This window comes from Corvus kubaryi, unplaced genomic scaffold, assembly GCF_017639235.1.
Source record: "Corvus kubaryi isolate FWS band 111438036 unplaced genomic scaffold, C.kubaryi_AGA036_p1.0 37260, whole genome shotgun sequence".
Lineage (NCBI taxonomy): Eukaryota > Metazoa > Chordata > Aves > Passeriformes > Corvidae > Corvus > Corvus kubaryi.
This window is the reverse complement of record NW_024581077.1, coordinates 6047630-6070511: the sequence shown is the minus strand read 5'-3', so window position 1 is coordinate 6070511 and position 22882 is coordinate 6047630. Positions and strand designations below refer to the sequence as shown.

The 22882-nt window shown below is 40.0% G+C and overlaps 1 protein-coding gene across 12 annotated transcripts in view; it reads right to left on the bottom strand.

Annotated features, from left to right (window-relative positions):
* TENM4 (teneurin transmembrane protein 4) overlaps positions 1-22882 on the bottom strand; it is a 928417-nt gene that overhangs the window by 201320 nt on the left and 704215 nt on the right. For 8 of the 12 annotated variants that reach the window (XM_042024146.1, XM_042024143.1, XM_042024148.1 and 5 more), the window contains 3 exons: positions 11937-12189; positions 6976-7074; positions 4677-4912 (listed from right to left, as the gene is read on the bottom strand). In XM_042024146.1, the coding sequence (XP_041880080.1) occupies positions 4677-4912; positions 6976-7074; positions 11937-12189 (588 nt within the window). The remainder of the gene's footprint in view (positions 1-4676; positions 4913-6975; positions 7075-11936; positions 12190-22882) is intronic. The other 4 variants (XM_042024151.1, XM_042024152.1, XM_042024154.1 and 1 more) reach the window with 1 other exon arrangement.

Sequence of the window (22882 nt, the reverse complement as noted above, 5' to 3'; positions counted from 1 at the left end):
GTTACTGAGTGAACAGACCACAGTGATTTTGTGAAGATGTGAAAAAACCAAGACAGGACCTCAAAGCTCTGCTTTAGGTAACAGATTGACTTCATAACACAAAGGCTTTGCTAGAACAGATTGTTTAGCTCCCCTTTCTGCCTTTTATCAGAGACAAGATGGAAATAGAAAACATTCAAAGATTTTGATTTACAATCCTTGTAAATCAAAAGAACAAATGTCAACAGTAGCAAAACAGAACTTAATCTGGGATCAGAAGAGAAATATTAAAGCACAAAGTGAAAGAAGCCCGTTGGCAGGATAATAAATTGTTTTATATTTTAACATGAATAAAAACCTTAATATCAAGGTATAAATGTAGGATTAATAAATACAGATCAAGTTTAATAATTAAGCATTAGCAACTTTTCCTATTGATCTCTTACCATGGTAATGGTAATTGGTATACTATACATCCATTGCTAACTAATTAGATTTCTAAGAGCTTTGGAGAGCTGCTTTAAATTGTGTTTGCTCCATAGCATCAAAGAATCATGGACAAACTGAGCTAAAGTTAGCTTTCAGGGTGATTCTTAGACAATAAGAAGAAAGACACTTTATAAACACATCATAGTCCTAGCACACTTTTACTGTCAAAGCATTTTGCCTGCAGCAAGCAACACTGTTCTTTAAGTGAAGCTGCATCTGTACGGAGTTCAAATGAACACAGAGCTGAAAAGTAGAGAGCTCTGACTCCAATAAAAAGGAATGACTGTTTTGGCTTCATAATATGTTTTCCAGCCCTAGCTTTAATCTAAATCAAATGCCCATCTTTCTTGCTGTTCATGCAATGCAACCGCAGCACATGCTTAAGTATAGGAAAATTGCTAGTGCCTAACAACATCAAATTGTACTTCCATCTCGTCTGGAATCTACATCAGGCACAGGATAATACCTTCTGTTTAAACAGGCAGAAACTATTCTCCATCACTAATTAACTTAGAAACTGTTCCACAGATCTAGCCAAACAGCTGCTAGGCATGGAGATCTGGACAATCAAACAGGTCTTTTCTGTTTCTAAACTTCCTCCCAAGCAGTACAACAATGTCAGAGACTCTTTACATTGCTCTGCTAGCAGGTCTGGCATCTACAACGTACAGGAACTGCTGGCAAAGTATTAGCATAGCAACACACCTCGTGGGATTATCTCTGCCATGAGAATCTTGCTAGAAATTAGCCCTCCAAGGCAGAACTCAATGATATACAGACCCCATCAAAGCCCAGCAAAAGCCATAAAATTTTTTCTTGTTTAGCTGTCTATTGAATAGACATTTCTAAAAAGGGGAATTGAATTTTAAAGTCATGTGTCTTCAAGAACTCTTGGAATAGCAAATTTGCAGATCAGTTCTGAGCTGCTCAGAGAGGCCTTCGGTTTCACCACTGAAATGCTGCAGGTCCTGATGTACCCCTGCTTTTCTGCTTGGTGCTCTCACCCCACAAGACAAGCTTCTGTGGAACCCATGGGATTTGCATAAGCTGTGTCTGCGCAAAACACTGATGGACACTGCCACCACTGCCTTAGTGTGGTATCCGAAAAATCTGGAATAGGGCAACAAGTCACTCAAAATGTGGTTAATTCAAATGAAATCAGTGTCTGGTGTTTAATACAGTCTGTTATATTTTGTTTGTCGTTATCTCTCCAGACCAGTGACTCAGCCCTGTAAAACCTTCAGCTTGATCACAGTGTTGACACATGAGAGCAGCCATTCAGCTGCCACGGACATCTATTTATGTCTTCTCTCCTCTTTTTGAAAGAGCCCAGCGAGATAAATGAACCTCAGACTGCTAAATGCCATAAAGACTTACATAAATTAATAGAAACTGCCTTTTAGCCTCAAACAAATGATTTAGCAAGTTCTCCAGGTGCATTTCAAAAATGAACTTGCTTCAGCAAAGAATTTCAGAAATGACCAATGCCTTGTTGTTTCCATGCAGCTCTGCCTGCCCCAGATGGGCGCCCACCACACCACAACTGTGTCTGAGTGTCCATCACACAGAAAGTACCACCCGTAGCAGAGTCTCTTCTGTATGTCTTTAGCTCCATGCTTCTACAGACAGGTAAGGCCTGCAGAAGGCAGTTTTTAATGTTTAAAAAGAGGACTGTGACATGCCTGATGCTCTGAGGAACATCCTGAAGGCCTAGATATCACTCTGAAGTATTTCCATTAACTGATCAGTGTACAAAAAACAGATTAAATGTCAAGTTGCTGCCATGGGACCCAACCCAAAGTCCATTCACTTAAATGGAAGCCTTTCCAATGACCTCAGTTTGCTCTGGAGGATGATATTGTCATTAAAAAGATAACTTCTGTGGTTGTTTTAACTAACAAGAGCAAGTGGAAAGCAGTCAAGTTCCCAACACTCACGGACTGTTATACAAATTAGACCTTATACTCATGACTAAGTTATATCTTACCACTCAGCTTGTCCACATGGCACCAAAAATAACAAGGTACTGCTTACATGAGAAAAGGTATCTCTAAGAAAATGCAACTATGCAACTACAGGGGTGAAAAAACCCCAACAAATTGGAGGAAAAACAGTAATTTGTTTGCAAACAGACCAGGTTACTTAGAATAATAAACAAGTTCCTGTTAAGAACGGCATAGCTTATATCAAAATGCAAAATGTCTCAGTTTAACTTAGTGAAAGTACAAACATTTTGACTCCCTGATTAATTTCTTTTCTTTTGGGTTAGGTGATACAATTCTCATCTGCGACTTGACAGGATGTAAAAAATAATTACAAATGAAAAGGTTATTCATAATTTTTAAATGAGTTAATTAGTAAACCCCGCCAGAGTCACTCATTACAGTAATTAATAATTGATTATACTTGAAATTAAACACAATTTTTCATCAAAATCTAATTAAATATCTGCCTTTTTGCTCGTTGATTAGAACACTGGGTCTGGTAGAGACAATCTTTGCTAAATATGTTTATGCCGAACTGAACCATTAGATTTGATTTTTAATAATTGGTAGTTCCTTTAGAAATTAATAATTATGACCCATAATTACAGTGGTTCAACCTGCTCAGCACTTCTGGCACCTTGCCAGCCATCCGTGGCATGTGGCAAATGGCAGCAACTTCACCTGAATGGAGAGGATAAAAAGGATGGGAGGGCACTCAATGGACCTTCCCTTTAACAACATTAACTGTGGTTTTAAGCACGAGTGTGATTTTTTGTGAACTCTGAGACAGGATTCTGAGTTGGAGAATGGCAAACCAAACTCCTCTCCATCTATCAACCAGCACACACCTCTTTCTCCAGAATGAACAGGCACCGCTATGCTGAGCTGAAATGATTCTCCTCTGACACACTGAGATAATGTCCAAAGGAACCATGTTCAGGGCATAAGGAGAATACCAGACAAATGAGAAAGGCGAGTCCAAATGTACATAGCAAATGATGAAAACTGACTGCATATTTCATCAAACTGCTGCTGATTTAATGTTGGTTAATTAATCATTCCTGTTCCTCTTACAGCAGACATAAAAGTGACCAGAGTATGATGCAAGGCAGAAGTGGAAAAGTATCAGTCATTAAAGAAGTGTATATAAAAAGAACACAGTAAAAGCAATCCTTTGTGGTGGTGCTAATTATATTCATGTGAAATGAAAGCAAAATCTTTCGATCCAGACTAAGATTTGTAATTCTAACCACAACCTTTTACAGATCATTAGCTCATTAGCGTACAGGAAGTCACAGCAAAATCAAAAAGACTCATTTGTGCCGTGAGAAATGGGCTTTTTTACCCATGATCACATCTAAAAGTGTCTGACAACCGGAGTTTGCACCACGGACAGTTTAACATAGAAGTCTAGGAATGGACTTTTCTAAGACATTTATAACACACATATCAAATAGAACTGAAGAAAAAGTAATGGTAGCATTCCAACTTCACAGGCTTAAAAATACAATTTTCACTTCCAGCAGTTCAATTACTTTTCCAACATACACCAAGAACACTTTTTTGCAATGAACACTGACAAGCCTCATAAACCAAAGAAATTCAGATCATGCACAGTTCAAGAAAAATCCACTGCTTTTCCACCGAAGAAGCAAATTTCACCACACCCCTTCCTCTAAAAAGGCTCTGCTGAACCATAATCTAAACCCAGTCCTCCTCCATCCTTCTGGTGACACTGTGAACTTCAATATAATTGGTTACATATCACTGAAATGAGTGTGTCACCAAACAATAGAATTAAACCACATTTTTGTGTATCAGAATCTTGGTTCTGACCCTGTTCCATCAAAGTCAAAACCGACAGACCTGGATGTGACTGGGATTGGGACATGGACTTCACCACCTGTTTTAATGGGATGCTTAGAGAAAACCTGGTGGCTTTGCCTCACTCCAGGTACACTTTCCTGTGCAGAATGTAAACAGTCCATGACATTGAAGGGAGTACAACTCCCTCATATGACTCATGTTTTACTAAGCCCTTCTGGCTTTATGACAGGTGTTAAGCTCCCTACCACAACACTGTAACACAAACAAGTCAACAGATGCCTTATTTCCCCATCACTTTGTACCAGTCTTGACTCTCTGTTTCCCAAACATTAGCACTATGGGAGGGTTTGTAGAGAAATGAAATGAAAAGAAGAAAAACAATAGCAACAAGCTTACCTATGAAATAGGCCAGCAGGATCACCAGCGTGACTGAGATGACAATGGCACTCAGAGCAGCACATTTCCAGTTACAGTACTTATAGGGCTTCTTCAGGTTAAAGGCAGGCCTAGAAAAGGTACTTCTGGGAAGGGGCCTAGGGGGAGGTGAGTACACAGTGCTGGACGTCAGGGGATATCCCGGCGACGTTGTACAAAAAAGGGGAGAAGTGCCTCCAGGTTTGAACAGGAAGTGCCTGAGGGAAGAAAGACCAACAGCAAGTGACTCCTCACACAAATTGATGCTGAGGAAGACGTGGGGTGGGAGCATGGCGACTGCTGCCAGGACGAGGAAAGCAGCTCCACACAATGCTGGCTACTGACATAGATGGCATGCACAAAAGAGAAGAATAAAAATCAAAGGCAAGTCACACAGAGTAAAAGAAAACAAAACCAAACAAAAAAATCACAGTGCCAACAATGCCACAGAGAACTCTTGAAGGGCAGGAGTCCCTTCTGTGGAAGAGATGGCGTTAAGAGTGAGATGAATACCCCAAGCACAGCTACGACAGACTGGTGGCACGGGCAGAACCAGGAGCCTGCTCGCACTCCCACAGAAATGCCCTACAGAGGCTGAAGAGGCGCGGAGGTCGGATTAAAGAAGGGAGGGCGTTTATCAATTTACCGATCACTGCATGAGAGCGTTTTTTGTGTGGCATCGGTGAATGGAGATGGGGAAAAGGAGCTTAAGCCATTCCATAGCACCCAAATTGTCACAGAGGGGAATATTCACACTGTCCCCATCCAGCAAATTTAAGTGTCGGACAATGGCGTGGCTAAAAGCATCAAAGTCCTATGTACTGCCAGTGGGGAAAGGCACCCGCTTCCAGAAAGCAGTCCAGAGCACCTTGGATTGAAGCCTACCTTTTAAAAAGTGTGAATTACTGTAAAAGGCAACAGCATTTCCTGTCCAGTGACACATTGGGAGGCACCACATTTTGCCCATTATGACAAACGCAGCCTGAGAGCCAGCCTATGAGCACCTCGGGTGAGACTCATGGAAGTCAGCACAAAAAGAACACACTGAAGCCCATGAGCTCCTGAAATGAAATGTCCCAATGGGACTTCTGTCCACAGGAGTACTAAATGAAAAGCCTGATTTTGGTGGGACATCATGACATACAAGGCATTCAAATTCTGGGAATGAAACCTGGGAAATGGAGCGGACTAATCTACCACCATGCTGATGCAAAACAAAAATGCAGCTTGTGAGGAGTGAGAAACAGCCCCAGCACCCTTTGCATATCCTGCCATGGCTTGTGGGCCAGATTTGCAGCCAGAGTAAATGTAATCAGCATGGATTCATGGGAGTCAGTCAAGCCAGTAGCTAATACCAGATGAAGAGGTGATTGTTTTCCCCATGTAGTTACTTGTGCAGTTACGGGGGGAAATGTCATATTTGGAAACATCACAGTGCAGAAAAGCCACCAATTCGTGCAGTTAAATGTAACATATAATTATCCAAAAGAGGTGTCTGCAGTACTACAGCCACGCTTCTATTGATACTCTAAGCATGACTGCTGAGCATTAGAGAAAGATCCTTTATTTCCACTTATGCTCTACATAAAAAAATAATTTTTACAAGTCAGATACTATCCCATGTTTTGAAAAGAATTTAGACAGAGACGTATCTGTTCTGAGCAAAGAGGTACCTGCAGTGTTCCAGTACACCAATAAGCTCTTGTGTGAATGACGGCTACCAAATTAGGAGCTGCCGCCAACACAAGATTCAACAGTTTTGGCACTGAGTATCAAGTTAAAAGCTGATTGTAACTTAAAAGCTGTGATCAAAATTTGCGTAAAGATGCCAGAATGGGTGGTTAAGTCAGACTCCAAGGCTTGGCTTACATACACCACTAGCAGACTCTTGTCAGATAAGGTATGTGGAAGACATCAGTTTAAAAATGAAGTGTCAGGCTGTCAGCACAACTATGGTTTCAGATTTTTACGAAAATTAAATTAATTTTAGTTAATATGGGACTCTAAATTGCTGTAGGTACTTCTTACGTATGAAATGACTTTCAAAACAACAAGGAGATAAAAAGCAAATTGCATGCAGCGGCTCACTAGCATATTAATGAGTTTGCCATTAATATGTACAGGACACAATGCTCCAAGCCCCAGAAATTAATTTTTTAAAGCCATTGGAAGAGGTCAGCAATGTTGTTGCCCTTAAACATCACTGATATGACCAAATGCTTTCATGCAAGGATCATAATGACTGTACAGTAAACAGGAAGACCACGTAAGTGTCACATACCCATCATTGTAAGCACCGTCATGTCGGGAGGAGGTGAGAATGTCCATCTCAATGAGGTTGTCCTGCAATGTCTCTAGGAATGTCTGCTTTGCTATGTTTCTACATACATATGGAAACATGAATGAAGCCAGTGAGTCATGCATATATGAAGTGTGATCTTATAAACCACAATGGTTATAGTGCAGTTGTGCATGGAATTAGAATGATGGACCATATATTTATATGTATAAGATGCTACACATATACATATATAGCTTTTAAAAATGTTCACTTCTTTATATATACACTATATATATGCATATACACACATATAAGCACACACGCCCATGTGCATGTATAGAAAAAGTTGATGTCTTTGTTCATTGCACATTATTCATTGCCAGTGACATGTGAAACCTTCTGAACTCCTGGATCCAAAGGACTAGATTTCAATCCAGCCCAGCTGTAATCTGGCTATACTCCTGCATCTTTATTACTGTTACTCTGAAAAGGCACACCACAGTATCTATATCCCACTGTGGCCAGACCTTCGATTTCCAGCAAAAATCTGCCACATCTTTGCTTTAGTTTCAGTTTTGGATTTGAGAACTTTTTAGTTTCCAATTTGATTAATTTGTTTTCCTTTGTGGAATAATAACGCACTATTTAGAGTAAAATGTAAATTTTCAAAATGTAGATTTTGCTCAATATGAATATTCCACATAAAAGTCTCTTGGTGACAAGCAGACAGAAGCTAGAAACAGGTTAAGCTGTAACCCAAATTCCAACACCAGAGTACTGGTTATAATCTGGATAATACAGTCAATAAGCAAGATACTCAGGGCCCACACATGCAAATGCCTGGGATTAACCCTGCACACAGTAGCAGCATTTTGCAGTATCTGTCCTCCCGGCATGTTCTTTCATGAGTCACATTTTGACCTATAAATGCTATACTGTTTCGTACTTTTTGAGGAGAATAGCAGGAACAAAAAGAACTAACTCAGAGGCACAGCTGGGAACAAACTGTGTCTTTCTCGCCTTTGGGCTTGTTTCTCAAGACCTGGCAAAAGAACATTCTTCCCATGTTTTTTAAAACAAAATACAAAGTCCTGGTTTTTCCCATGTCTGTTTTCAGCAATAAAACTGAATTTAAGCCTGAATGTGAATAAATCCCCTGGCAAAAACTAGTAAAAGAAACATAACAGCATTGTCACACTTTATCACTTATGCAGGATTAAGAGCTTAGAGGGTGTAAGTGACATGAACTCTAACAAGAACTCCTGTCAAAGAAACTGGATTCAGGTAACATGCTAAACCAAGAGAAACCAGCCCTGTCACATTATACAAATCTTGAAACTGTTTCTTCTAAGATGTTCTCAAACCTGGTTTTCATTTCTACTTCCTCCTCTTCCTGCTGCTAATGCCAGCACTTGTTTAGCTCAACTCCCTGCTTTTGGAGGCCTTTCGGCTGCTTTGACAGAACAGATCTACTCCTTGATCTGAATGAAAGTGAAGTGATTCCTATTCATAGCTTTGGGTAAAGTGGATCAACATGCATGAGCTGCGTGCCATAGCACTTGAGACATCAATCCATCCCCAAGTGTTTGGAGCTTCCTCACATTCCCTGGGAATGCAGGAAAGATTGGATGTTGAGTTCAATGCAAAAAGAAGCAACATATGGGCATGCACTGGGCATTTAATGGGTAAGAGGCAAGGCATCTAGCAACACACCAATCAATAAAAGTTCATCAGCAGTTAAAATCCATGTCGAACTGTTTTCATGAATTTCAGTTGTGGATTGTCAATAAAACAGAAGAGGGGAGGGTTATATAATCTCATAATGTATGCATTTGCAACAGAAAGGTCGCTGGGTCACCTGAGGGACTGATGCATGACTGTCCTCCTCATGGAAGGCTCACAGATGTGCTCCCTTGGAGATTACCTGTAAAGCGCTGGCTAGTTACAAAACACTCTCCCTTCTCATTAACAGTAGTGGTGGCAGAAATCTGACCTTACATGATTAGCATGTGAAATTTCCTGGGAATGAAAGTCTCCTGAAAACTGTTGGTTTATCAGCTAAAGGTCCATCTAGTTGGCACTTATTTGCTCCCACAAGGTCAAGTGTAAAGGAACAGAAAGGAGGCCACAGAAGAAAGAAGACTGAGGAATAAATATGGGGGGAACTGACTTACCTGCCAGGAGTGACTGCTGAGCAAAGATCTTCTCATCACAACCTTGATAATACATGGCTTTTAAAGCAACAAAAAAGGGAGCAGACAGGAAAAGAAAGAGGAGAAAGGAGAAACAGAGAAAAGGGAGTAAAGGGAAACTAATGAAAAGGAGGGAGAGAAGAGGGGGGGCTCTTCCTCTTGCAACATACAAAATTCTCAGATATGCTCATCCTGTCAGTTGTCTAATTGTGCTACACACGTCTGCCTGCCTTTGCACTATGGTTTGGAAATTTCCAGGCAGGGATAAACCATTCCAAATTCCCAATTGTGAAAACTGCCTGGAGTCCATGGCAGTGAAAATCAAGCCACTTCAAATTCTGGTTAAATTCTGTAACTGTAGGCATATTTCACAGCCTGTGACAATCCTCATTTAAAAGATTCAGCTTTTTTCTTCTTGTGTTCTCTCTCTGTTGATTAAAAAAAAAAAATAATGGCAATACAATTCCATTTTTGACACGAGATAACTATAATCACCTAACTTCAAAAGCCTTTATTCTTGGATTAATGTCTCTTGGCCAGGATTTGTATTTCTACTTATTGGACATTTTATTCTCTTAGGTGATGGTCTTTTTTTTTTTTTTGGGTTCTAAAAATCTTTGCAGTGGAGAAGATGGGGAAGAGCAATTTCATGGAAGAGGCTGAATTGGGCATCCAAGTTTGCTAAACAGCCCTGAAGCCTTGTCTTTTATGTCTACACAATTCCCACTGAAGGAAATGGAAGACCTCTGCATGCCAGAAGAGCTGACTGTCAGAGTGGAGATTAGTCACAGATATACTGATCATCTATGCAGCTCAGCCTCCTCTCTTTATGACACCACTGTAACACATTTTATTTTCTTAATGTTGTAAGAGTGAAGGAACAGTCAGTAGTGTTCATTTGCTGTTGGCACAAAATTACACATTATGTTCCAACATGCTTGTTGTGAAAAGGAACACTGGGCAAAATTACGCCATTTCAACCACTGCTTCAAAAGCCCCAACATCAGTCTTGAAATGAGCTGTTTTCTACCAAATTAATAAAATGGCTAGACTGAGGAACAAGTACAAATGTGACTGATCCGTGATGCTAGTGAAATTATCGAATCATGCAGAAAGAGCTCTTCATGCAGGTAGACCTCAACTTCCAGCCTGATTAACAGCAATAATGTGACCAATCCAACCTGCGACAAGAGCAGTCTGATTCAGATCTTGAAAAATTTTCATCCACAATAATTTCATAGAGAAGAAATGAGGACAGCCTTTCAGGTTTTGCACTACTAAAACAGTATATTATCTCTTCTACAAAGAATTCACGACCTGGCTAGGGAAAGGCACAGGGCTTCCTTCAGAATTACAGAGGATTATCACAAAAGGGCTGCAGGAGTGGGTCCTAAGTATTTTTTAATGTAATTTTAATAAGAAATATCACATAAATGCTTGGGTATTTGTGCTTGAGAATTACTAACACAATATAATTACTGAAACTGTTGCCAAATCACACTTGCATTACTGGCTTATAATTTTATCTTAATCTTTTGGATCCAGCTTCTTAGTTGAGTCTTTTTAATCAAGCAGTCACAGAGAAATTAATTATCTTTAAATGCCATAAAATGCGATATTGAGGTTGTTTTGGAGATGTCAAAGGACCAGCTCATTCTCAAAAAGATTGACAGATGTGCTCATTTTTAAAAAAAACATTCTCTTAGCAGAAGTTGGCAAAACTGGGTACAATTTGTCCCAGGGTACAGCTATTGCTGCTCTCAGTGAGATTCCCACAGGCAGTGACGTGACAAATTTGGGCCCTGTCTCAGTTTTCCGTTATTTTATGTTTTTTGCTGTCTAAAATCTTGTTGGTTTGAGAAGGCTAGACAAATGAAGGAACAAAGACAGCTGAGCAAGCGCACTGCGTTTTAGGCTTGGAAGACTTCTCTCCAGACTGAAAAAGATACCATATATGGGGGCTAATGACTCCAGCATCCCCAGTGGCCGCTCACTAGCAAAGGAATAGGTGAAGCAAAACCTCTGGAGAAAGCAACTGGGACCGCAAGTAGATACACTCACCATCAGATGGGAGGACTGAGGCTGAGGGAGTATGAGAGCTCTCTTTTCCAGAACCTACACAGAACCTGAACAAAGCTATGAACTAGAACAACTTGGTACACGCTTGTCACACCCTTCACATGTCGCACAGGTGGAAAATAATTTGAGAGCTAAATGGAAACACCATTAACTGACTGATGCCCTGCCATCCAGTGCTCCATGCTTGCTGGAGCAATGTTGAAAAAGTCAGCAGCTGACCTCTCCTCATTAGGTGAAACAGGATCAACCTTTCCTGAATGATGTACTATGAAAGTACTGCTTGATGAGGCACAGCTACAAGGCTAAATCTTTTCAATATACTGACTGATTTCAGTTTTTTAAATAGGATATTGATTTATCCTACCACATAGAAAGAAAAGACATTAAAGGAAAATACAGGAAAGAAAACCAAGAACATTTTAATCTATGATCCTGATTCCAATTTTAAATGAGGAAAATAACCTTATGAGCAGCTGGTAAAGACAACATTTTTACTTTATGAAAGAAGAGCAATTTCCTCTTCTCCTAGTCCAAATAAAAAGACACAAGGAATAATAAATACAACGCAAAATGCGTAAGTCAAACACCAGTTCACAAACTAGGTGGTTAGCTATGCAGATGTGTGTATTTTCCATAACATCCTGAGCACACACAGTCAGAACATTGTAAGTACTAAAGAAAGTGACCTACCTTGTCTCCAGTGGGATGTTACTGTTGAGTAACCAGTTGTCCTGAGCATGGGCTGGCTCTTGAGTAGTGGCTGGTTGTTCTCCAGAAAGAGAGTGGTCTGTAGGAGCTGGGCTGGGGTTGCTGCGTGGAGTGAAGTTCCCTCTGTTCAGGGAATTGATGGAGGCCGCATGATGCTGATTTGGGGTGTGAGCATGTGATATTGGAGGTGGTGGAGTTCGAAGTCTTGAATGATTTTGAAGATTTGGAGGATGCTCTAAAACATAAGTAAAATACTTCTAAGGCTCATGATTTGAGTGCTCATTTATGTGCAGACAGTTCTAAAAAGTATGAAGGCTGGTGCCACATATCCCAGATGAAACTCAAAAGGGTAAAACAGCCTTGTTCCATATGTTCTAATGACACAGCATTGATCCCTGAGCCAGCTAGAAAAATAGTTCAGTCTCATGCACAAAAGTTATGAAAGTTTAAAGCACTGCAGAAAGGCTGTCCTGACAGCCAAGTTAACTCCGATAAACAACTGCAGGTTGCAAACTGCAATCTATCTGTGGCACTGATTTGTGATATAGCATGAAAAATACAACCAGTCTGGATAGATAACACGTTAGAGCCATTTTATGATGGATATACAGCTCCCAGAGAAGTTTGTTCTGCTCGTTTTGCCTCAGAACTTTCAATAGTTAAGTTAACAAGAAGACTGAGACTTGGTTTAGGGAAAGCCATGAAAGCGTGTCAGGATTATAGAGTTTTAACAAAATCCAATAGTTTGTACTGTTAGAAACGTAGTCAAACTGAGTAAAAAATGCATGTGATGTAAAAACCGAGGTGTCAGGAAAATGGAACAACATACAGTGAAGAAAGATGTAAAGATCAGTGATATGGCTACTTTGAGTAAAACTCTAAGTATTTCTTAGCGAAGAGACTGAAGAAGGCAGACTGAGGAAGACAAACACCTAGGAAAGATGAATCTAGGGCTGATTATAGCTGTATTTTTACTTTTTTTAGCTAATCATAATGCACTTTTTTCATGTTTTTTTTGGAAATGAAGAAAACTAAATTTGATGGAAATGGAGGGAGATTGACAGTTCAGCACACTGCATATGAGAAACAGGAAACATATACCTCTCTGCTTTTAGTGGGTTCATGCTCAAAAGTCATTAGTACTGTGCACTGGAACAGGTTACCCAGAGAGGTTGTGGAGTCTCCCTCACTGGAGATACTTGAGAACTGTCTAGACACAATCCTGTGCCATGTGCTCTGGGATGACCCTGCTGGAGCAGGAGGTTTGGACCAGATGACTGACTGTGGTCCCTTCCAACCTCACCCATTCTGTGATTTTGTAATACACAATACTTTTGTGATGCCTTATCAGAAATAAATGCCTATCCTATCAATCTTACCAGACTTCTGTATCATGAGAAATTAACACCCATTTATTCTCTAATTAGAGACCTCAGAACTGAATGAACTGTATGGAGTTGTAAATTACAATGAATGGTATCAGACATCTAATGATACTTTTGAAATTTGGATTAGGACTTGGATTTAGGAGAGGAACAGAAAAGGCATTCACAGTATCTCTGTAACTTCTCAGATAGTTAAACACATTAGATAAAACATGAAGATGTGTGAGACACAGCCATCCTGTCCTTCCTCATCCTGCATTGACTCACACTGCTTCATCATTAACTATGGCTGATTATACCAGAACTTAGGGTGCTTGAGGTGATCTAGCAAAACAATACATGTTAATTACAAGGGTGCCATTATTCTGATTGAACATATATTTACCTCTGGCTTTGTCACATTAGAGACACAACCAGGGGTATATATTCCACTAGTGGTTTTAGGGTCCCAATCCATTTTACCTTAAACCCCCAGAAAGGTCAGATACATACCTACTGGTCTCTCTATTTTATGTCAGTACAACAGAAAACAACAAGCCCGAACAAAGAGGTCTACACTGGTCATCTACATTCAGACAAACAGACTTTTCATGGGAATCTAAGGAACTACTCAGAAATCTGACTTGGAACAGCTCAACCAATCTTTACAATGCCCTGTAAGGCCAATAATACTGGCCTCTGACTTGCATGTCAGCCAGCAGATTGAAGGGAAGAGCAATGAGCATGGACTGTACAGACAAGAAATATCAGAACTAAACCAGGTCTGACCGCAGCTCTGTAGCACCATGTGAATTGAAAAGTCCAGCCATTCTTGGACTGGATATTCCTGGGGATTGTTGCTTAGTTGAAGTCCTGACCACTGAGGCAATAAAAACAACAGTGGAAGAATTCTACACCTGGCTTAGTTAAATTAATGACTCTTTTCCTACTCAACAGACAGGAACCAAGATCGGAACAGTGTATTAAATCCAAGCTGAGAGAGACGAACACGAATAGAGGGTTTCCAACTTTTAGGGCTGTCAATCTATCACCATTACTAAGAACTTAATTCAGCCCAGAGAAGATAACTTGTCTATTCAGGAGAAACATACTAGAGGCTTCCAAGACCAGCTATGCAAGTTTTCAGTACAGCTCATGCCTGAGATGAGTACTCTGTGCAATCTACAAAGGGGCTAAAAGGGTAGATCTTGGAATAAACAACAGACCTTCCGTGAAGTTCTCCTGCTATTGGTTGACTTTTCCTTCTGGAGGTACCATTTTCACATTGTGAGTCAGAGCCTGTTTTCAAAGATCTGTTATGTAAATTCCAATTTACACCATATTATTACAGACACATCGCAGATGCTATTATGGATAATGCCTTCAAATCAAGTAAAAATGTGTTATTTTCATTCTCTATTTTCATATCCTCCATGATTTCTTTGCTAAGTAAAGACAGCACATCTATCTTACTATGGTCTGTGTGATTTTTCACAGCATTTTATAGCTTGTATTTCTTTTTTTTCTGACATTTAGGTAGCTTTTCCTTCCAGAATGTTTTTTATTTCATTCATATACAAATTCTGAACACTCATGTCATGTCTGAGCACTACTGAATTTAATATACCTTGACTAGAATTAGTAATTATTTCCCTTGCTTTATGATACTTTTTTTCCATTGTCTTCTTCTCAAATTAAGGAACATTAGAAATAAGGTGTAGACAAAAGCACAAGCTAGGAAATCTTTCTACTTGCAGCTGTGCAGGATTTTCTTGATGCAGAAAAACCTGTTAAGGTTCTTACCCTTTGTTGTGACCAAAGCTTCAATGGGATTTGCAATGGATCATGAAAGCCCACCAAAAAAAAAATTCTCTCCTGATTTCCTAAAATTTCAACGGCCCCCTTATCTGAATATGCCTGGGGAAGCTGCAGATGCCCCACTGCTGGAAATGTTCAAGGCCAGGCTGGATGGGGCTTTGAGCAACCCAGTCTAGTAAAATGTGTCCCTGCCCATGGCAGGGGTTTGGAACTGAAAGGTCTTCAAGGTTCCTTCCAACCCAAACTTGTGATTCTATGATCATTAACTAGACCCACAATGTCTGAGTGATATAAACTGTGTGGCTGTATTTCCCCAGAGGAAGGAGAACTTAATGCTGGCTGCAATGGCTCTCTTACATCATGTATGTGCATAAATCTTACACAGTGGGAAGATGCTCGGATCATCTGCTGTCTCTTATAGAGAATTGAATTTTTACAGATCCCACCACAAAGAAATACATTCCCAGACCCCATCCTGCCACCCCTTGCAGAGGAAACAATCTTCTTTAGAACAATAAACTCTGCATTCAACTGACAGAGCAGCAAAGAGCCTTGCTTCAGCTACAGGACCCACTTCAATCTGCTGCAGATGTACACGCACAGCACTTGCACCAACCAGCTGAAATCACCTTCACAGGGCTCCCTGTCCTATTGGATGCCACTCCATATGGGAGCTGGGGTGCTTCTCTCATTGATCTGATGAGACACCTAAGGTCAGGTGGACTAGGAAAGATTGAACTGGGTCTTTTCCACCATCTTTGCAGGGGGCACAGGGAGTTTGCTATTAAACATGAGACTGCTTGCCAGAAACAGGTTCCCTATCTCACACATGACACGCCAATGAAGGTGTCTGCAAAATGAAAAGCAAGCAGAATATTTAACCCCCAATTTGGCAGATAATAGAAAAATATTAGGACGAAAATCAAAATGGGAGGAGTTGCCTGCTTGGAGTGGCTTTTGGTGACAGCCTGGATGAACTGCAGACCCAGTTTTTCTTCTATTTGCAGACAATCCAGATGAATGTGCAACATCTAGACTGAGCTGAAACAATGTGCAAAGGTACCTCACTTGTACCAAGCAGGTCCATCCCAGGGCTGGCACTGATATTCTGCAACCTAGAGGAGAATTTCCTCCTTCAAGGAATGTGTGACAACACTCTCTGTCTCCAGGGGACACTGCATCAAGAAACCCACCACACAGGAGGGTGAAAAGAGGTGGAGTGAAATAGGTCACTCACTAGTCAGAGGATTTCTGAGCAGAGATGACTGTTTTCCTTCACTAGCACTTAAAACTTAGTGTTAAAACTCAAGTGACTGAATGTCTCCTTAAGAAGTACATCCACTGAATTTGACTTAAGACTAGCTTTTCCTACTACCAAGTGGAGTGTTTGCAACATACTGTGAAATACATCTTTTCCTGCAGCAACATCTTGTGCCCCTGGTTTTCAAAATGCTAAGTCACAAAATGACACTGAAACATAAAAGGAAAGCAAACTGCTGATGTATAATCTTCGTTAAGTAACAAAATAACAACAGGACAGCTACCTTGATGCTTTTTTCTCTATTTTATTTTAAGTAACAGAGTAATAGGGAGTAGCTCTTCCATTAAGGACTCTCACCAGAGAAAAGCACAGTCCTCATCATGCAGTTAGAATCATCAGTGTCTATGTACTGGCTCTGTAGAGTATTCTGGTTCAGAGTCTTTTTTAAGCTGAATTCCTTGAGTTGCAATCTTCACAGCCTTGTATCTCACCTGTACTTTATAATGCCATGTGCATAAACACACAACTGACTGTGGATGATTAAAACCTAAAGGAGAGTTTTTCTACATGCACCTGTATTGCGAATTTGGTGCAGTCTTTTGTTCAGAAAAATCCACAAGCATTGGAAACTACTGACTAGAGGAACATCAGCTATACAGATGTAAATAGTTTTGAGTATCCCTCTAAATGTGCAGCTTGGACACTGAATTTGCAATAGCAAGTGCTACAAAGAGTGAGCACAAAAAAAGCTGCAGAATATAAAACCTGCAGTGTATTTTCATGACAACACTACTCAGTGTCCCTGTGAATGTCTCCAGACACTGTCCATAGCTATTTTAGATACTGCAAGTAAAGCTACACATATCAGGACCAATGCAGAAAGACTCTGTAACTATCAAAATCTAAACCTGACTTCCAACAGTATATAACGTGTTAAACAGACAATCATTCTTCATCTCACAAACTGACCATAACAAGTAGCAAGTGGAAATGGGGGACCTCAAAAGCAGACAGCAGATAAAATGGCACCTTGTTACTGACTGACAAGACTAGACTGTATAAACTTACTAAGACTTCATTCTGAAACATTACCAAGTCATACCTGTACTTAAGAAACTTCATTTGTTTAGATCAATTACATCAAAAATCAGGCCCACTTAGATACCATCTGTGCACGTGTAAAATGAGTTGAAGCTCCTCTCCAGCTGCACAGATCAAACAGTTCATTGGCTTTACTGCTTATAGAAAACCATGGGTGCACGAAATCAAGTCCAAACAGCTATCTCCTCTGTATTTGGTTCATCAAATGCATACATTACATGCAAACTTTCCTCTCAAGTGCCCGAGTGCCTTTGCAAAAAGCAAGATATTGACTTCTGGGTTTGAAATCAATTTTTTGTTTGATGCTGGGCTCTCAAGCTTTGCCTGTACACAGTCAGCAAGAGCTCTGGGTGGTTGTTTTTTCATCAGTATGCATCTGATTGAATTGAATGCCCTACAAGTAATGGTTTTAAAAAGGTCCAGGTCACCAGCAAAGGATGACATGCAGACTTTTAACTCATGGTGTTCATTACTCAATAAAAGGGAGTCACAGTCTAATAAAATCAAGGCTGAGTATTACTGTTTAGCCTCTGACAGTTTATGAAGAATCATTGTCTTTAGCACAAAGGAAAGTGGAAAAAACCCAGAGTGTCTGGCAGAGTGTAAATTTAAATAACATATTTAAATTGTGAAATAATTTACGGAAAACACAGGAAAGTAGCTTCTACAATGCCCAACTAAGCACATTTTCCTGCAGCCCTGGAGACTCTGAATTTTCTGCTGGACTTACTGAAAAGGAACATCTTTAACTACCCTGATACCAGTACTACTAGAGGCAATAGTAGCCTTTGAAGTCTCAAGCTGTTGAACTGCTGGCCTTTCTGGTTGAAGCATATAAACAAACAAATAAACAATGCTTCATTAGAGATCCTTTCCTCTCAGAAATGCCCCAAACGTAGAAACTGACCATCAGCCTCACCACTCTGGTGAGATGCTGCAGTCAACCACACTGTGCTCTCAGCCCCCTAGGTCTGGGTCCTCAGGTATGGAAACCTGTAATTGCTGCTCTCCTGATTTTCACGAGGATGCTCAAATGAGTTTGCTGTGCTATTCTGACAGCACCGATGGCTCCCGTAAGCTCCCTTCCAGCTAAATGACTGAGGATAAACCACTTCCGCTGCATCTTAACAGGGTGCAGCACCTTAATGTGAGACAAGAAAACCCACTGGCCTGGAGCAAAGGATGGCACATTCATGCTTTGATTTCAAGTTGCTACAAATTACACTCATCGAATATTTCTAAACGTGTGTGTCTAAAACTTCAAAACCTACTTCCTGAAGAACTGGGAGCCTGTAGTTTTCTAAGTAAGGCAGGTAGGAAGTCAGTACTTCTGAAGCTATGTGCCTTTTATGAAGTGTTAGAAAGGTGTATTAAATTCACCATGTTTTCTATATTGCAAAGCATGCTATATGAACCCTAAAATCCATTTGTAGTCACCCATGATATCCCAGTAGCTGTGGTTTAGCCAATGCCTATGCACTTAGACAATTACAAGTCTCCTGTCTGAAGCGTCCAACTTGCACAGACTTGGCAAAATATCCTTCATGCATAAAAGGGTGGAGAAATGGGTGCCATCCCTCATGCCTGAAGGCCTGGAGAAATGGAAAAAATTCTGATTTGCTGCCCCCTCTGCTGCACATTTAAGGAACACAACTGTTATTACACCTAAGATTGCTCTTCTTGAAAGAAATGTAGTGCATTTCTCTGATGTCTGCAGTTTATTGACTTGAGGCCCCAAGGAGCTCTTTGATACAGAGAGAGTTTTGCTCATTTCCCTGCATACACTGTCTCCTGTGTCTGTTTTGTGATCCTTTCATCCAGTAACATATGGAGACAAATACATATATATATATATATGAATCAGATAACCCCACAGTTCACCCTTGTCCAAACCAGACATGATTACCTGTATAGTTACACAGGCAAATTTCTGAACTGTTTGTGTAAAGCAGATCCTGAACTAAAGTACATCAGCAAAAGGTGCCTCCACAGCTGCTGTAATAGCAAATAAACTCAGGATTTTGCCAGCACAGCTCTCACATATTGTTGGTTTTTTGTTTTTTCATATACCTACATTAGAAAAAGCTTTGAAATATAGACTTGATCTTTGTCTGTTTTTCCCGAAAAATAAAATGAACAAACAGTCTCTATTTTGCTTACGCCCTTCAAAAATCTTATCTAAACTGCCGCACTGTTGTGACTTAGCTGTACACAAACAGACAGGACTGACAGATCCCCAGTTCCATCAGCAAAGCTGACTATTTATAGCAGCTGAGGAAATAGTCTGGTTTATGTATTTTTTACAATGTTGTTAGCCACGACAATTCAGAGCCCATCCTTTTGCAAACATGAAGCACACAAGTTCTGTGCAGTTCGGCCATGTGTCAGGACCAGGTACGTGCCCTTAGTGGTCAGGGTGAGATCAATATCCTGCAAAAAAATTTTATAAAATTTGCTGTATTCATTGTTAACTTGCAAGCTGTGGGTCTGGATTCCAACCTCAAAGGGCATGTAAATCCCAAAGCCACCAGGGAGTTGCATGGGACAAACATGTGAGGTAAGGTTTTGTCCCTTTCTTTTTCATTTATACATGACCCAGGCTTGTGAATGAATAAGTCTCTGGAAACACACAATTCCATTACTTCACAGCAAAGTGCTTATGGAATGTGACATGATGTGGTCCAGCACAATGCCAACAAGCACTAATGATTTTAATTATTTACTCTTGAGAAAGAAATGGGGAGATTTCATGTTGGCAGCAACTGAAATAAACTAATTCAAATCTTTGTTGGCAAATAGAGATTTTTTTCATGACTTTGGATCAGCTTCTGTGCATGCTACCCCCCAGGTGCCACCAGAGGCACTGCACAGTACAGAACTAGTTCTCTAGTTTTTCCTTTGTTACCCACCCCTTGCCCCAATCCTCCTTTTCATTTTTTTTCCTGCCTTTAAAGTTTTAACAAAGCCAATTCTGTTAAACACCTCCAAAGCACAACATAAACTGGTGACAACTCCATCTGACAGCTGTGACTGACATGGTGTCTGTCACAGTGATTAATAACTACATCCCCGCCCCACCCACAGCATACACAAAGCTGACTGACTTCCTCTGGTGAAAACCATGGGTGCAGTTGAGTTAAAATCTCTCTGCACAGGTGGAAAACCTTATTCCTTTTGGCACAGGAATCTGATTTGTGAGGGTTGGGCTCCATGACCTTTCCCTTCAGGTACTATTTGACATTCTTGGAAGCACTATGGCAGACGGCTGCACTCCAAATAATTCTGAAACAGACATAAAACTTTTATATTTTTATTAACACTTGAAGAGGCCACTAAAAGAAAATCAAAACTATGAATCTGTCAAGACACCCCTCAGCAATGCTGCACTTTGTTCACAAAAGCACCATGATGGAATGGCAATGTAGCTTGTCCAGTGTGTATGTTTTTCTGACTATTCATAATGCCTCCACCCCTAAAAACCTCAGTACTAATTGACACAGGCCCTTTGGCAACACGTCTGAGAGGAAATATTCACGGTGAGTCCCATTTATCACTTTCTTTTTTTTTACTTCTACATTCTATGTTATAAACCTGTAGTGCTTAAAATACATCAACAAAACTATAAATACATCTAAATATTAATAGATCATAAAGACATATGTACATATTCTGATGTTATTTTTTCACCCTATTATTCTGAATGTATCTTTGTATGTCTTTCTGCCTTGTTTCAGCTAGACAAACGTGTACGAATGTATACTGTGCTACAGAGACATAAAAAACATGTTATATTTAAAAGATTTTGATCTTTTCTTAATTCCTCCTCTTAACTTTTTTGTTTCCCTTCCAGGAGCTATTGCCTTTACTGGCAGTGATGATTTCTGCCCTTCAACTTTCATCTTAGAAAATAGGCTAATTTAAAATGAATAAATGAAAAGACTTCTGGTAGAACAAAAAGACTGCCATACCTTTTCTGCAAAAAAAGAAGTATCAAAATTATTATTTATAATCCTAGTGCTTATTGTGGTTTTCTTCAGTGCAAGAGAAACAGATAAACCCCATAGTACCAGGCTATACAGCAGTTGTTGTCACGTGCACAAGGCAGAAAAGGTTTGAGAGAGGCAGATCTATTTCTGCAAGTCATTCTTCATCGACACAAGCCTACAAACTGCCCATGTGTGAAACTGTCACTGGATTAATACTGGTATCTCTACACATGCCAAGGGGAGATTTTCAGATGCCATAACAGAACTAAGTTATGAGCTCCCATTTCTGCCACTCAGTGGTATCTGTGACCTTGAAAAATTCACCATGAAAATTTTAAAATCAAGCCCCAAATTAGCGATACTGGTGCAGATCCCTGAAGCCAGGTGCTTAAGTTGTTTAATAATGTACTTTGGAAATACAGAGTCCTAGCAGTGTCTGAAGTCCAATATTATCTGCAGATTCCCTTGGCATGTGGCAGTTCGAGAGAGTGACAGTGCACTCAGATAACACTTTGGCGTGAAGCGTGCGACTTTAAAGCGCAGATTATCACCAAAGATGAGTTTTCTAAGGTTCTTTTCATTACCTCCTGTAAGTGCTCTTGACATTCTCTGAAGCAGTTTAGGAGAGCTTCCTAGGAAAAATGTCAAAATAAAGTAGTAATTTTCTTATAATATTGTTCAACAAATGTGAGCACGGAATGGTTAAGAAATGAAGATCGGTGGCTTATGAAGATGGTGCACACATGCACACATCTCTGTATTATTGAGGGCCTTGGTGCGATCAAAACAATAAACAATATTTTCATATATGCACCGTCAGAGAACTAGAACAACTGTTCAGTGTAGAAAGCGGATTTTTTATGGCTTTCAAGTATCCTGACAATATACATTTCAGCTATATATGAAACTTTGTTTCAAACATTGCTAGTTATTCTCTGAACAAAACAATTTATACTGGCTACGTGCTGGAAACATTCGCTATAAAATTTATACCCCTTCTATCTCTTTTTAAACAGAACAAATGCAGTTCAGAATGCAGTTGTATTAAAATAATGCCTTGGTTTTTTAGGCACAATCTTGCTAAAGCTAGCTTAGTCTGCCACTGGCACCAACTGTCACAACTCCATGAGGGTGACAAAATTTTTTGGTTTAATTAAACAGATGATCATTAAGATATATTTTATTCTGTAACTCACGAACTATGTGTGATAAAGAGGGTTTATTTTGGTTCCCTTCATTGTCCGAGAGCCTTCTCAACCCTCTAGATGAATGATGCAGAGTTTGGAATGGACCCATCACAAACCACAAGTTGTAAATTAAACAGTGGGATGAATAACTGGCTACAGGGTTTTACAAATGCTAACAGAACACATCCTATTCAGTCTACTGTGAGGGAAC